Consider the following 17,641-nt stretch of genomic DNA (forward strand, 5'->3'; position numbering starts at 1 on the left):
CGTAAAATCTCTCAGGGGTCATGTCTCTGGCATAGTAGCTTGGCATGGGATGTGATAGTACATACTCAAGTCCATTGAGTTTGACTATTTCAACTAGCTTAGCTTCCCATTCAAGAAAATTTGCCAGGTTCAGCTTGACCATAAGCTCAGAACCCATGATGATGTTTTGATTGTTGTTTGCCATATTAAAAACTACAATTGAAAAGAATAAACAAATAAATAACCATTCACAGTTTCTCTTAATAAACTTAAATTCTAGCATACATGCATAATTCAATGTTTATTAAGCATTTTATTCAAGTTATGTGTTCCGGCAGGTGTGAATAAAATGATTCCAAGATCCTAAAATCATTGAAGAACTAAGCACAGTTTGTCGACTTAATCCTAAAACATCTTAGGTAAGCAAAAGCCTTTTGCTAATAGTCTAGAAACTATTCTTGGTTGATAGGTACGTCTAAGAACTTATTAGGTAAACCTATCGATTTTGCCACGACATAAAAGGACTCCTTACTTATATCGTTGAGTTTCACCAAAACTAACATGTACTCACAATTATTTGTGTACCTTGCCCCTTTAGGACCAATAAGTAACACCTCGCTGAGCGAAAACTATTACTAGATTGATGTAAAGGATATCCAAGCAAGTGTATATTTTGGCATGGCACCTTTTAACTCAATTTTTAAGTTTGGAACTTAAGGCTCTTACTATGTTGGTTAGATTTTAAGTGAACTAAAATCCTTAATCATGCAACATAATCAAGCCACAATCTTATGCATAATTAAGACATATTTAAAGCAATAAATAACTTAAAGCATGCATAAGATAAATGTGATCTAGTATGGCCCGACTTCATCTTGAAGCTTTGACTTCAAAGTCCGTCTTGAAAATCTCCGTGGGAGGCACCATTTTCTTCAAATAGGATAAGCTATAATTAAAACTAATTACAACTATTTGATGGTACGCAGACCATATTTGAATTGAAAAACAACTTTGGTACTTTAGACCAATTACATTCAAATTAATGGTACGCAGACCATATTTTCTATCCTATTTGGGCCATACTAGTCACTTCATAACCTGCAAAACAGTACATATACAATATATACCATTCACCCATTCATTATCATGAATGGCCCACATAGCTGGTTAGTAAAACACATTATGCATCACGCAAACATTTGCAGCAATTAATCAAGGGCACCAATAATCTACCAATTATTCAGTCCTTATTAATTCTAATCAAGTTGTTTTAACCTTAAGGATTCGTAGACCTAATCAAGAGTTTATGACTAAAAAGCGCTCCCACTTAAACCAATAAATTCATATGCTTTACTAATTTTAAACATAAAAATGTATTTCAAGTCTTACCGGAAACATACAAATTTAATTAAAATTTAAAGCCCATATAAATTTATAATTGAATCCAAAAATTTTAATTTGATTTCAGTCGTATTTAAATTAATTCATGATTTTAATTTTAGTAAAATAATTAGAATAAATAAAATTTATTATAATTACAATATTCAAAATTAAAATCCAAGAAAATAATTTAAATCATTAATTTTAAAATTAATTAAAATTACGTAAACTAAAATTTCAAATTAAACATTCAAAACGATCTAATCGCAACGCAAACACCCTACGCATCGCACGCCCATGGGCCACACGCACACAACCATCGCTGGCCATGTGCGCGCAGCCCATGCGCTCGTCGCATAGCTGCTGCATCTACCCATCGCAAGCCATCGCACAAGTTGGTGCTCGCTGCGCGCGCGCCAGCGCTCGATGCACGTGAGCCATCGCTCGCTGTGCGCGCTCGCCAGCGCTTGCTGCGCGCGCTCCAGCGCTCGATGCACGCGAGCCATCGCTCGCTGTGTGCGAGCAATTGCTCACTGCGCGCGATCGACGCTGGGCGCAGCGCTCGTGGCACGCGAGCTTGCGCTCGCTGCGCGCGATGCTGCGCGCGCTTGCGCGAGGCAGTGCGCGTTGTGGCGCAGCTCGCTTGCTGCCCACACGCGACTGTCGTGCCTTGCCTTCGCCCATGCCTCATTCGTCCATAGCTCGTGGCCCACGACACAAGGCAGGGCTGCTGCCTTGTGCTCGTGCACCATGCCCTTGCTCATTGCATTCGTGCCGCACGGGCGACGAGCTCCCTTGCTCGTCGTCGCATGCCCGCACTATACAACACCCCTTAAGGGTAACACGTAGCGTCCATTGCTTTGTGCGTGCAAGTTATATGAACGAATCGCATAAAAACTTAAAATTTATATTTAAAATTAATGACAAATTAATAAATTAATATTAATTTCATAATTTTAGGGCGAAAAAATCGAAAATTTATTATTCAATTGATTTCCGATTATCATGGATTCAAGCCTAGGTCATAAAAATTTAAAATTTATCATAAATTTACAATTTTTATGGTGGTTTTTAATCATAGGTATCTAATTAAATTATAATTAATTATGAAAATCAAATTAATTCTAAATTATTCTAATTTTCAACAAATTAATCATAATTACAAATTAGATTGCATAATTAACAAGGCTAGGCATTCAAACTTGTTAAACATATACAGTAGGTCAATCAAAAATTCAAGATTTATCAACAAGAATTGCAAATATTTAATTTAACATCTTAAATTTACGAAATTTTGCATTCGAAAAACTAAAACCTTCGAAAAGTCATAGTTAGGCTTCGAATTTGAGAATTCTGGGTTCGGCAGAAAATTTTAGAATGCCTTTTACATGCGGAATTGACACAAAAATCACTCGATTTGGATGAGTAACGAAGAAGCTGCCGAAAAACTGCGTACGTATAATTAAATAAACGCAATTTGCAATTAATTAACAATTACGAAAATTAATCACCCCTTTTAATTCTTGCAAATTTGTAATATTTAACCATGTTCATGCAATTTAGATTATGAAAATAATAAGAGGCTCGTGATACCACTGTTAGGTTATGATACATATGACAATTCATAAATCATGCGGAAACAACCATTAAGGCAGGAATACATATTATTTACACATAATCATATAGCATAATTTAAATACATACTCTTTGTTGCGTGCCTTCCCTAGCTGCGCCCGAACCGAACAAGAACAAGTCTTTAGGACTCCAAGTGTCGTCCCTCCGTAGATAGTCCACAGCACGTCCGGATCCGCCTTAAGATTGACCAACTAGAATCGCCCCTAAGGTACTATAAACTTTCGGCACTTTTGAGCAAGATGTGTGACTGAATTTTTTTCTCAAAAACTCACTTTGAATACTTGAATAACTCGTTATAAATTGTGAACCCAGGCCACATATTTATAGGGGTATGGAAAGAGAATTGGAATCCTATTAGGATACGAATTAATTAAATTAGAATTATAATAAAACTCTTATTTAATTAATTTATCAAATAGAATTAGGAATTTAATCATTAAACGAATTCTGCACGTTTTAGGTTTCGTATGCGAACACAAACACTTACGCGAGCATGACCCGCAAGCGTGCAGGCCATGCCCGCGCACAGCCCACACGGCCGCACGGCCCACGCGAGCTACAAGCCCACGCAAGCTGCAGCAATGCTCGCAGCCCACTGCTCACAGCTGCGCGCGCTGCGCGCGCTGTGCGTGCTGCCACGGCCTGCTGGGCCTGGCCTTGCGCTGGGCCTGGCGTGGCCTTGGCTGTTCGTGTGGCGCGCTTGGCTTGCTGGGCGATGGCCTGGCTTCGTGCTGGGCCCTCGTCCGGCAGGCCTCGTCCGATGCTTATTCGTACGATACGCTTCCGATTAAATTCCCGATTCCGGAATTTATTTCCGATACGAACAATATTTAATATTTTCGATTCCGGAATTAATTTCCGTTTCGAACAAATATTTAATATTTCCGTTTCCGGAATTATTTTCCGATTCCGATAATATTTCCGATTCAGAGAATATTTCCGTTTCCGGCAATATTTCCGATTCCGGCAATATTTCTATTTCCGATAATATTTTCCGATACGTACCATGTTTCCGTTTCCGGCAACATCTACGACTTGGATAATATTTATATTTCCGATACGATCCATATTTCCGTTTCCGGCAATATCATCGTTTCCGGAGTATTCATTTCTTGCCTGTGACGATCTCAGCTCCCACTGAAACCAAGATCCGTCGATTCCGAATATCCATAGTTGGAGTATTTAATGCCATTAAATACTTGATCCGTTTACGTACTATTTGTGTGACCCTACGGGTTCAGTCAAGAGTAAGCTGTGGATTAATATCATTAATTCCACTTGAACTGAAGAGGCCTCTAGCTAGGCATTCAGCTCACTTGATCTCACTGAATTATTAACTTGTTAATTAATACTGAACCGCATTTATTAGACTTATCATTGAATGCATACTTGGACCAAGGGCATTATTTCCTTCAAAGACCAACCCAACTCTCGAGCAAACAATCAAACAAAGTTATATTGAGACAGAAATCTAGCTCGGATACAAATAGAACCACAAAGCATCATGATCCACAATCGAAACAACCAAGCTTAGCCACATACTATTCTTAATCAAGCTAGTCGTCGCCGCATACCTTGTAGAATATAAATATTATTAGGCTATGAATAATATAACAATATAATTCATGCGAAAAAACCATAAAGACAGGAATCCAAATTAATTGCCACATAGTCAACTAGCATAATTAGTATACATACAATGTGATGCGTGCCTTCCCTAGCTGCTCCAGAACCGAACAAGGACAAGTTTAGGACTCCAAATGTCGCCCCTCCGTAGATAGTCCGCAGCACGTTCAGATCCGCCTCAGATTCAATTAACTAGAATATTATCTAAGGTTTTTTGTGCACTCGGGAAACTTATTATAATATTAGGCAAGTATTAAATTCTCTCTTGAATCTAATAATGTAGAATAGTATATTGAATTGCATTATAAATTGTGATTATCAACCAAATATTTATAGGGTGGAAATAACGGAGTTTGAATTTTACTAGGAATCGAATAACTATCATTAGGATTCTAGTTAAATAATATCATTAGAATTTTAGGTTTAATCAAATAACTAAGTATTTCAGATTTAACTAAAATATCCAATTTGAGTAGAATTAGGAAAACACGATTACTAGACAACGAAGTAATCCTAACCGGCCAAGGCTTGGTCGTGTAGCACGCACAGCCCGCGGCCCAGCAGCACGCAAGCCCACGCGTGGCGATGCTGCTTGCTCGGTTGGACCAAGGGCGCTGACAGCAAGCACGCGGCCCATTTGGGCGCTGCTTTGCTCGGCCTGCTTTGCTCCAGCCCCTTTGCCTTCCTGCTTCCGCGCGGGGGCTTGCTGGGCGCTGGGCCTTGCGTCTCGCAAGTTCGTTCGTCGATCGTTCGTACGTCGCGCTTCCGATTCGTTTTCCCATTCCAGAATTCATTTCCGATTCGAACAAATATTTAATATTTTCGATTCCGGAATTTATTTCCAATTCCGGAATTTATTTCCGATTCGAACAAATATTTAATATTTCTGTTTTCGAAATTTATTTCCGATTCCGACAATATTTCCGATTTTGGTAATATTTTCGTCTCCAGCAATATTTCCGATTCCGACAATATTTCTATTTCCGATAATATTTTCCGATACGTACCATGTTTCCGTTTCCGGCAACATCTACGACTTGGATAATATTTATATTTCCGTCATGATCCATATTTCCGTTTCCGGCAATATCATCATTTCCGGAGCATTCTATATTTTGCCTTTTGACAATTTCAGCTCCAACTGGAACCGAGATCCGTCGTTTCCGAATGTTCATAAATAGAGTATTTAATTCACTTAAATACTTGATCCGGTCACGTACTATTTGTGTGACCCTACGGGTTCAGTCAAGAGTAAGTTGTGGATTAATATTATTAATTCCACTTGAACTGAAGTGGCCTCTAGCTAGGCATAAATCTCACTTGATCTTACTGGATTATTAACTTTTTTAATTAATACTGAACCGCATTTATTAGACTTAGCATTGAATGCATACTTGGACCAAGGGCATTATTTCCTTCAGTCTCCCACTTGTCCTTAGGAACAAGTGTGCATTGCCTAATTCCTTTGTCGCTTGATGCTTTCTCATGAACATAAGGTAAGAGTAGTCATCCTTATTATGTCCAAAGGCATTTCTCGGTTTCAGAGTTCAACTGATTAAATAAAAAGATAATCATAGCCTATGATTCATCTGAGCACGACCATGCATTTTTCAGTTTCTAGCTCTCCGAGTGGCCTTGTAAAACTTTCAGCATCTCATCCTGATTTATGAGAGGACAATCCCAATCTTGTGATCTTGAGGTTAGACTTCGTTTGATAGGTGATTACCCGAGTGTTTCCGTTATAGTCTCCTTTTACGGTGCGACGTTTGACAACGTCAAAGTAACCAGTTCTCAAACGAGTAATCTCAAATCACTTAGGTATTGAGGATTAGTGTCTAATAACCTTGAAGCATATCCTTAGATATGTGGCAAGCACTGCAGGTCAAGGCATATTACTGAAAGCTTCAGACTCTTCAAGCCTTCTCAGACAGTGATTGGGCAGCATATCCTAACACTAGGAAGTCTATAATTGTCTATGTTCTACTCTTTGGTAATTCTCTTGTCTCATGGAAGTCCAAGAAACAAGGAAATGTCTCTCGAAGTTCCTCTAAAGCAGAATACAAGACCATGGCCGCAGCTGCTTCAGAGGTCTGGCTTGTTAGACTTCTTGAAGAAATTGGTGTGCTATTTAAATTGCAAAGAATCTTGTGTTTCATTAGCCAACAAAACACATAGAATTTGATTGCCATTTCACCAGAGATAAAGTGCTTGAAGGCTTATTGCAACTCACCTACTTGGCTACTCATTCTCAGTTGGCATATGTGTTCACTAAAGCTCTTCAATTCCTTCTCCTCAGTACAAAGAGATTTTGTCCAAGGTAGGATTTCTCCTGCAACCCCTAGCTTGAGGGGAGGTGTTGGATATCATGACTGAGCAAGCTAAGAAGATAAGAGCAAGCAGCAACAACATTGCAAATATGGACTTGCTCAAACAAGATCCTAGCTTTCTCCTGTAACTGAATTCAGTTACACTTATGCCAAGCTGGCATTCCTACATCATACTTGTTTATGCTCTCTGATTGGTTGTTAGATTATTGGAGCTATCTGATTGGTTATGACAGCAACATATATATAGTGCTAGTATATATAGAAATGCTTCCCCTCTTGTAATTAATTAATTCTGAGCTTTAGCTTGTACTGTAGAAAACTCTCTCTCAATATATTTCCTAGCTCTCTGCAGTTGAGTTTATAGTTTATACTGCAGTGGTCCAATTGTATTTCTGTTTGTTACTCGATTCAATACTAAGTTTTGAACAAGTACATTGTATGCAAAGTTGTTTCAACTTTGGCATGGTATCTAGAAGAGCTTGTATACTGTTATTACACGTTTAAATAGATCGTTCAAGAAATTTTGTAATGCAAATACTTATCCTTTATTCAAGATCTTTTTGTGTAAGTAAACTAACATTGCTGCTATCGTCTTATTGTTGTTTTGATCGGCTGAAACTATGCTGAACTATGTAGAGATGTAGAAATAGTAATTTTCTTTTGAACAAGTTGTTCGATATTGTTAGGGACACAAACACCGGAACCATTGAAGCATGGAGTGGCCAAGATTCTGTGGCTAGCTTCAGTAGGATGAGCACCATCCCAAAATAGGTATTCTTCTGGCTTTTCACATGGACGCAAATTTGCGAAGCATGGTAGATTCTTCAACAATTCTCCTGTTATGCAACATGAGTGGCTAACATTGGTCATACCTGCATATATGAACAATGTTTAAAGTCAATATGATATGTGTATATTTAAAAACGGATGATGCATGGTAGATGACTAAACAATTCGATCTGCAACATGAATAACTAATTAATATTAATTTGTTATACCTACATATATATTGTATAAGGTTTAAAGTCAATATATATCGTACATACATTTGAAAACGGATAGGAGGAAACATGTACTACACATTTTATATACGAATTGGCATATCAAATCATTTGACATACCGTAATTTGCAGGATTTTGGAATACATCATTTGTAAGATCATAAAGTTTGCCGAGAGTGAAGTAAGAATCTGGGTAGGAGGAAGCCATATTTTGTACGACAGGACCAAGTAGATTGTTGAACATTGCTGCCATTTCATTTTTTTCTTTGTCACACCAAGTCGCATTATGATTACCGCTTTTGCGATAAACTGGAAGACACCCAAGGGGTCCCACCTCCAACACCACTAACTTTCTGGCTCCCAATTCATATAGTGTCTGTCATATAAAAACATATTTTAAACTGAGTAAATAAAATATAAAAAAAAACTTCAAAGAGTTGACTTATAAAGTAGCTTAGTAAAGAGCTCGAGTTACCGTTAGTTTCTCCGATAAGCTGTTAATAAGGTGTAGAGCGAATTGTTCAGGATTTAACACCGGGTTTGGATCAGTAAAGTAGTTAAGGAGGTAATCATTGCTGCCGCCCCAGACGATGAATATGGAGTTGGCCAAGTATTCAGAAAGTTGCGCTGGGGTTTCGAATAAAGGGACTAACTCTTTGGTTATTGTTTGGTTCAACAGAACCATTTGTCCATCCATACTCAAGCAACTCTGCCAATATTTTATTAAAACAAATTAACAAATATAATCAACTATTCATTCAGAATGATTAAATCCGGTTGTAATAAGCTTCACTGGTCATGTAACTTGATTTGCATATATTGGACATCAATTGATTAAGATTTTAAGGAAATTGTACTCTGATTCAACTTTGATTAGATCAAGGGCCGTACCAATTTTATATATATTTTTATTTCCTCAAAATAAAAATCTATTCTTTCTTAAAGTAGATTGGTTTGGGTTCCAATACCAATATTTGGCCAAACGATATTTTACGTAATAATATTTGATTATTATACATTGGTAAAAAGATTCAAGTCAAAATTAGTAAATGAATAGTGGCAAAGTATATATACCAAACCGGTGCCAGTTTCTGGCAGTATCCCACAGCCTGCTGATGCATAAGTGTATCCTGTTGTTGACCTAGCGGGTTTACGATAAGCTCGGGGGAATCGCAATCCTAGAAATTCAGCTGCATATATACAAGTAATACAACAAATTAATTATAGACAGATATTACGTACAGTTATAAATGTATTAATCGAGAGACTGATGGATAACTCAGTTGGTTAGAATTTCCATTCAGGTTTCAGGTGATCATGAGATCGATTCTCATCTCCGCCCTTGTGGCTCATTTGCACCAAAAATAAAAAAAGTATTAACCGAGATATAAACAAAATATATACCAGTAATATCTGCAAAAGTTTTGCCGTCGGTGAATCTTCCGGTGATGCCATTAGGAAAATTGTTACCATAAGGAGGGTAATTAGCCCTGGCAACCCAGGAATAAAAGTTGTTATTCCCATGATCAGTTAATGAATCTCCAAACACATACAAGGCTGGAGCGAGTGGCTCAGAGCTACATTGTTTTGTGAACAAAGGGGAGAAAGCCAACAACGAAACAAATAATGGAAGCATTTTATATTTATTGTATGAAGCTACGTACCAAAGGAAAGAGGGTGAAGACTGAAGAGTTGATGTGTGAATTACTTGGATATAGGTCATTCATATTTATAGCTTAATTGGATCTATCAAATCACATGCATGTTCCCATTATTACCAAATTTTATATTAATAATGTTATTAAGCACGAGCATAATATTATTCATTTAATTTATGTTCATTTAAATATACTGTGCGATCATTCATGAATCATGAATGATAGTGACAGAGAAATGTACTTACTACTTGGTATTTTATCTTGGTTTGACCTTATCTTTTCGAATCTTGCATTGCGGTCTATCCGACTATCACCAGAGATATTAATTAGTCACCTTATTTCCTCTCAACTAAATTTATTTCACATACGGATTACTTTTTATCTCCATAGTTCCAATAACCCCGTTTAATAAAATTATGGACTGAATATTTTTTTATTATGAGCGCTTTCGTGGTCAAATTTACTTTAAATTTGATGAATGCATTATTGCATGTGAAGTATGTACGTGTCATGCATATCCTAGTTGTTTAATTATTCCAGCATTGATTTCGGATTTTGTAATTGTGTTGATCGAGTATTGTCCAACCAATTGTTATTAATAATAGAAGAATACGAGCTTACAATTCTACTTATGATCAACAAGAATTAAACTATAATCAAATTTCTCTTGAAGCATTAGCTAATAAAAATAACTGAAGGTTACACAATGACGGTTGACAAAGAAGAAATTAGTACGTACAATTTGTAATTTCATACAAAACAAAAATAGACATCAATGAAGAATATTCATCGTACAATTGATAGTATCATACGAATTATAACTAATGTTATTTCTAGATAGACGAGGAAGAAAATAATTTTAATTGTACTATATACGTACATACAGACAACAAATCTGTTAAAACTAAAAGATTTATACCTTTAAATACTTTTAAAAAGGTAAACATTAAAGGATTGTTCTACTTAGGGTTTAGGGTATATTATTTGAACTTATTTCTCTGAAATCATGAAAAATAAAGGGAATTTCTCAATTATGACTCTATACAATTGTACTTTTTCAATGGTAGCCAAAATAAAATTATTATCATTAGTAGCCTTATATTTGTGTGTATTATCATTAGTAGCCTTGTATTTGTATTTATTATCAACAATGACATTAAAAACTAACCATGGTAAACTAAAAGATGGTTCAATTACAATAACACCCATAAATTAATATAAAAAAAAATCCCCAAAATTTGTCTCCTTCTTCGTCCCTTTTCTGGTCTCTCCTTCTCTTCCTCCCTCTGCTTCTCTAATCCATTTCTTGAACCTTTTAGACTAATTACACCATCAAATTACTTAGAAAATTCAAGACTACTCATCTCTCAAATCTCGTGTATACTAGCTACTGCCCTATTGCATCGAAAATTACCCATTTAGGCTCCGTTTGGTAGGGCGTAAAACGCTTTCATGGAAAACGATTTTCCCATTTTTAATCATATTACGTTGTTTGGTTGAGTACGGAATGTAAAACAATTTTCCATTACTCTCTCAAAGGTGGAAAACCCTTTTCCATTTGAAAGGGAGGGAAACCACTTTTCCTCCTTACCTCCTCTCCTTTCTTCCCCTCAATTTTCACCATCTTCTCCCTTTTCCTTTAAGTTACCAAACAAAGGAAAACTAGTTTGGAATTGTGTTTTCCCTTGAAAAATCGTTTTACAATGAAAACGTTTTACACCTTACCAAACGGAGCCTTAAGGAATTGAAGAAGGTAATTAAAACCCAAAAATTATACTTCCTCCGTTTCTATTTACATGATACAATTGGATTTTGACACTATTCACACAAGCTCTTTTAACTTTCTTTTGAGATTTATACATAAGACAAAACTTAGTTGTGTGGGATCTTATTAGATTTGTCTTAATAAATAGTTTTTAAAATCAACTTTTATAATTTTTTCTTATCCATAATGGAAAATATTAACGTTTGAAATCATGTATTGACAAACGTGCCTAAATAATCGTGTCATTTATAAAAGAACAGAGGAATTATAAAGCATGAGCTGCGAGTCACAGTTGGGCTTCGTTGCTCCATATAATTTGCTATGTATTTTTAGTTAACCTAAGCCAAAAGCCTAATATTAAACAAAGCTCAAACATTAGGCGCTAATCCAAAAGACAAGTAAATGATTAATAGCTATAGAGAGATATATCTAATCTGTTCTAATATTTTAAAACATAATGTTTGCATGTAATGATGCCACATGTCATCTCTTTTATATTTTTTTATTTTTTTGTTAATTCATCCTTTATAATCATTCTTTCCAATTCTCCTCCTTAATTACTTAGATATTCATTTTATTTCAAAAATACTTTTATTCATTTCACATTCTAAATTTAATTTCATTATACTCCAAATGTTTCACATTTTATTTTTCAAAATTTACGTATCCTACTTTAAATGACATAAATGATGCACCCGAATTTTTAAATTAAGAAACTCGTGCATCGCACGGGGTAAAAACTAGTTATGTATAAACAACTCATGGATGAGTTAGAAAGCGGATAACGGTAGATATTACGGAGTAGCATACTGAGGGGTAGAGCCACTACAGAGGTTTCTACCAACATTGATGAGACAGTCTTTGAAAAAAATATGCTGGAAGTTCATTGGGTCAATGGGGAAGGCAGAGCTGAACCACTGACAATGGAGATGAACACTACAAGAATTTGTATCTTTTACGACAACTTAATTATGACGGGTCAAAAATCTCGTCGCAAAAGCCTTTTGCGACGGGGCTAACAACCAAACAATGACGGGAATTACCGTCGCAAATGTCTTTTACGACGGGTTTATAACGGGTTTACGACGGGATTTTCTATTAACGACGGCCCCCTTTTATGACGGGTTCGCGACAGAAAATCCCGTCGTTAATCAACAATTATTGGCCTTTCGCGACGGGATTTCCCGTCATTAATAGTACAATGTCTTGTAGTGGAATGTGAAAGAAAGCACTGGGTGCATGGTTAACCATAAGATCGAGAAATAAATTTTAATGTAATACAAAGTACATTTATGGCTTAAATGGGCAACAATAAATAAATAAAAGCTAACCATTTTAACCATGGTTAGATTAATGTCATTATTGATAATAAATATAAATATGAGGCTACCTATGATAATAAGATTTTTTTTTTTGCTACCATTAAGAAAGTAAAATTGTATAAGGCTACCATTAATAATTTTCCAAAAATAAAAAACGAGTAAATAGAATTTGGAATAAAAGAGGAAGTGAGGTCATAAGCATGGAATAGGAGTAGACTTGGAAATATAGACCGACCAGAATGACCCGACACAAACTCCAAAAAAGATGACCTGAAATGGGCTCGACCTGCAAAGGACCCGTACCCAAAAAATAATGACCCGAAATGGATACGACCAAATTGACCTTACATGAATGGACTTGACTGATGACATATAGTTGAAATGAATTAGTTTCCATAATAAGTTAATTTTCAACAGACTATAGGCCCGACCTGATCCGACCCCACCTGAAACAGTAGTTGAGCGCAGAATCCTCAAACAAAAATTAACAGTATCAAAATGGACCTGACCCAAAATTTCCTTACTCATATTTGACATTTCCGAATAAATCCGGCTCGAATACGGATCAAACGACCCGTTTGTGAAGCATGGTAGGAGAGAGTGGTTGGATTACAATTTACAATGTCGATCAAGTACCAATTATTTGTTGATTCAGTGGTGATTGAGGCTGAACTTGTTAGGTAGGACCACGCGGATCCCCACAACATCAATTAAAAAAGGACTAAAATTTATTTACTCAGAAGTCAGAACTCTCCCCGAATTCGAATTAACTCTAGAGTTAAAAAATAATGTCGACCAAGTCCCAAAACATGAGTGTGATTCGGTAGATATCGATGTAGGTCTGTCCAAAAATTGCAATTATTTTTAATTAAGCGTGAATCGTGCAAGCAGGTAGTTTATTATTTTTTGGTAGGAACAGCAGTTTATTATAATTTGTAGTCAGATCCCTAAAACTGGAGGAAATTAATTAGTGAGTGGGCCTCGTGACTCATGGCTTCTTCGAAATTTCCAATTCGCAATAGAAATATTGTGAAAAGGCAAATTTGTCTAATAATTGGAAATTGGTCTAGCAAGTTTATATCAATAGTACTAATTAAAAAAATAACCATAATTATTGCAATATCTTTGGAACCTATAAGTTTAACGAGAATTGACACCGTGGCATGTATAGTCTTTGTTAGGTTTAAATGTAAGTTTAATTTTTTAAATTATTAAAAAGAGAAATTGTATTTCGCTCGTGTTAACTAAAAAGACAATAAAGAGAGAAAAATAAACTTCTACGTTACTTTAAATTAATAGAAAAATTAAAAGATAAATTGTCATGAAATTTATTGGAGGTGAAGTTGAATGAATTATTTTTGGTGGTGAAGAGACATGAAATTGGAGAAGAAAGAAACATGAATTCTAAACCTAGTCTATATAAAGGAAGACCGTAGATTATTTGATGACATGTGTCATCCCACTAATTTTTATTTTTATTTTATTTTTTCTTTTGTTGTTTGTTATACGAATTATTTTACAAGTTTAACACACCAATTCATCTTCCTTATTCAACATCAATTCATCAGCCATTTAATTCATATACTCTCTTCCACCTCATCTCCCTATTTAACACTCGATATTAATTCACCATCTAATTTGTGTATTTTTTCAATTTTCAACCCACTGAAATCACAATCCCTTAATCATGGTCTTCCAATCATAGAACACATCAAAGACACCATCTTTATGCTTTATAAAGAACACCCAAACCTTCCTAGAGAAGTCATCAATAATAGTGAGCAAATAATTACAACCACCAATCGAAGGAACTCTAGAGGGATCCCACAAATCCAAATGGATGTATTCAAGTATCCCTTTGGTGTTGTGTACGGTGGGTTTGAAGGTAACCCTCTTGTGTTTGCCAAACACACAATGCTCACAAAAGCCAAGGCTTCCAAGCTTCCAAAACAACCTTGCTTGCTGAGCTCCGACATACCATGCTCCCCCATATGGACAAGTCTCAAATGCCATAACTTGGTTTCACTATCACTCATAGTACCCATGGAAACATTTGCCGAGCCTACCATGGTGGATCCTTGCAATGAGTACAAGCTACCCATTTTGGCACCCTTCATCAACACAAGAGCACCTTTCACAACCTTCATTACTCCACCTTCCGCTATACACTTACAACCGTTAGTGTCAAGAGTGCCAACAGAGATCAATTTCTTCTTTAGCTCCGGAACATGACGAAGCTACCCATTTTGGCACCCTTCATCAACACAAGAGCACCTTTCACAACCTTCATTACTCCACCTTCCGCTATACACTTACAACCGTTAGTGTCAAGAGTGCCAACAGAGATCAATTTCTTCTTTAGCTCCGGAACATGACGAACTTTAGTTAAGGTTCTCACAATACCATCAAACATATTGATGGCTACCGTCCCAGTTCCAATCACCTTGCACGTTGCATTGTTTCCCATGGTGACATTACCTCCATTATACTCCTCATTGGAGCTAAAGATATCCTTGTTGGGGGTCATATGAAACGAGCAACCCGAATCCAAAATCCATTCATCCTTACCCTTGATTCTTCCATGAGTGGCAACCAATGCACCATTTTCACTATCGGTATCTACATAGCTTGCCTCGGCGGTAGCATGAGGTTCTTTGCCCTTTCCGGACTTACCATCACCTCCCGATTATTTCTTTTGCCAATTCCAACATTCCGACTTACTGTGGCCTTTAATGTGACAGTAATTGCAAGACTTGTTACGGTTAGGATTCGGTTTCTTTGACTTGGACCGACCCCTATTCTTTCCCTCATTACCACCACTACTAGTAGAAGTCTTCTCATGATTTCTACCCCTCACAAACAATCCATCATTGGAGTTATTTGATGATTTAGAAATTAATTGATTATCAATTAAGTCCCTTTGGGTCAAAGCATCTCTAACATCATCAATACTCAAGTCATCTCTACCATACAAGATAGTTTAACGAAAATGTTTATAAGATGGTGGTAATGAACATACCAAGTAAATTGCAAGATCCTCATCATCTAAAACAACATCAATATTTGAAGGTCCATAGCACGAAAAGAATTCATCTAAATGAGAGTTAAGAGAATTACCTTCCTCAAGCCGAAGATCATAGAACTTACTCTTGAGTAGTAGACAATTGGTTACACTTTTAGCCATATAAAGAGCCTCCAACTTCGACCATAGATCATCAGCGGTTTTCTCCTTGGCAACTTCCCTCAATACTTCATTCGAGAGGCAAAGTTGTATCGCCGACAAAGCCTTCAAATCAATCTCCTCCCACTTCTTTTCCGTCATGGTAGTGAGTTTCTTATCCTTCCCTTCAAGAGTCTTGTGCACACCATTTTGTATCAAAATAGCTTTCATTTTCAATTGCCAAAGGCCAAAGTTGATTGACCTATCAAACTTCTCAATATCCAACTTCATTGTCGACATGAGTATTCAATACTTCCCAAGAAATCAAACAAACAAGCCAAACACAACTTTAGCTCTGATACCAATTGTTATGAATTAAGGACCTTTTAGGCTTGAATGTTGATTTGTATGACAAATTTAATGTTGGAATAATGAGAAGAAATAATTGAACAAATTAAAACACACACAAAGATTTAAGGTGGTTCACTCTTCAATGAACTACATCCACCATGGGGGAGGGTTTGGAGCTTGTATTACTCTTCCATGGAGAAAGGATTACAAAGAGGAATTCTCAAAGGTGAAGAAGAGAGAATTCTATGTATGCTTAGATCTAAGGTTTCAACCTCACTTATGTTTTTCTCTCTTAATTCTGAAATTCTCATTACATTTGGTATTTATAGTGTTAGACATCAAACCAATCTAAGGGACAAGAAAAGACCACGTCGATTGAACTTTGCGGAGAAGAAAACCCGCAGGGTTCTGTCGAACCTTTAAAGGGTTCGGCCGAACCAAGGTCAGGTTCGGCCGAACTTACCCAAAGTTCGGGCGAACCTCCAAAATCTCAAAGCTACTGATTCTCTTCCGGTTCGGTCGAACCATCTAAGAGTTCGGCCGAACTTCCAGCAGGTTCGACCGAACTTACCCAAAGTTCGGGCAAACCTCCAAAATCTCAGTCCCTGACTCCCTTCAGGTTCGGTCGAACCACCTAAGAGTTCGGCCGAACTTCCACTAGGTTCAGCCGAACCTCCAGCAGGTTCGGCCGAACTTCCCCTGCTACATGACAGCTTCTCGTAAAATAGTCATAACTCCCTCATTTCTCATCCAAAATAAGATTATGACCAAGCGTTGGAAAGATATTGAGCCAAACTTTCACTTCCAACTTGAATAAACTCAATCTAATGAGTAGATCATGAGATATGTCCATTTGAAGTATACCTTCCACTATAACACCCTAACATCCTTCAAGGAAGATTTGAGTCACACATAACAGCATGGATCGGACTCCGGTCGGAAGTCATAAATTCCGAATCCGATCCATTTAAAATTTAAACTCTAATACTGCATCCATATCCAAATCCATTTAAAATTCGAACTCTAAAATTGCATCCATATCCAAATCCATTTAAATTTCGGACTCCTAAATTGCATCCATATCCAAATCCATTTAAAATTCGGACTCCTAATTGCATCAATATCCAAATCAGAATCCATATCCATATCTATTTACTTATATATCCATATCCGAATCCATATCCAAATCCAAATTGCATCCATATCCATAATCATGCGTTAACTTACTTACATAGAACTTGTATTTTTTTAATTCTAAAATATATTAGAAATCATGTTTCTCATTTACCAAAATCTAATGAGTTTCTAATAAGTTAATAAATTACAAATATACGCGCTTTAATTAATATATTAGATTAAATTAGGAACTTCCTTTTCAAAAAAATTATGTACGAAAATAATACACTTTGAAATAATTTCGAGTCGGATTTGGACTCG

The 17,641-nt window shown here is 36.5% G+C and overlaps 1 protein-coding gene across 1 annotated transcript; it reads right to left on the minus strand.

Annotated features, from left to right (window-relative positions):
* Nucleotides 1–7,410: 7,410 nt before the first annotated feature.
* Nucleotides 7,411–9,656, minus strand: LOC110806064 (GDSL esterase/lipase 7). Its single transcript, XM_022011700.2, has 5 exons — nt 9,353–9,656; nt 9,023–9,138; nt 8,424–8,657; nt 8,069–8,324; nt 7,411–7,819 (listed from the first exon to the last, which is right to left on the minus strand). Exons 1-5 carry the CDS (start codon nt 9,582–9,584, stop codon nt 7,566–7,568), a joined length of 1,092 nt encoding a protein of 363 aa, XP_021867392.1. The 5' UTR covers nt 9,585–9,656; the 3' UTR covers nt 7,411–7,565.
* Nucleotides 9,657–17,641: the final 7,985 nt, after the last annotated feature.

The sequence above is a fragment of the Spinacia oleracea genome, chromosome 1 (assembly GCF_020520425.1).
Source record: "Spinacia oleracea cultivar Varoflay chromosome 1, BTI_SOV_V1, whole genome shotgun sequence".
NCBI classification, from domain to species: Eukaryota; Viridiplantae; Streptophyta; class Magnoliopsida; order Caryophyllales; family Amaranthaceae; genus Spinacia; species Spinacia oleracea.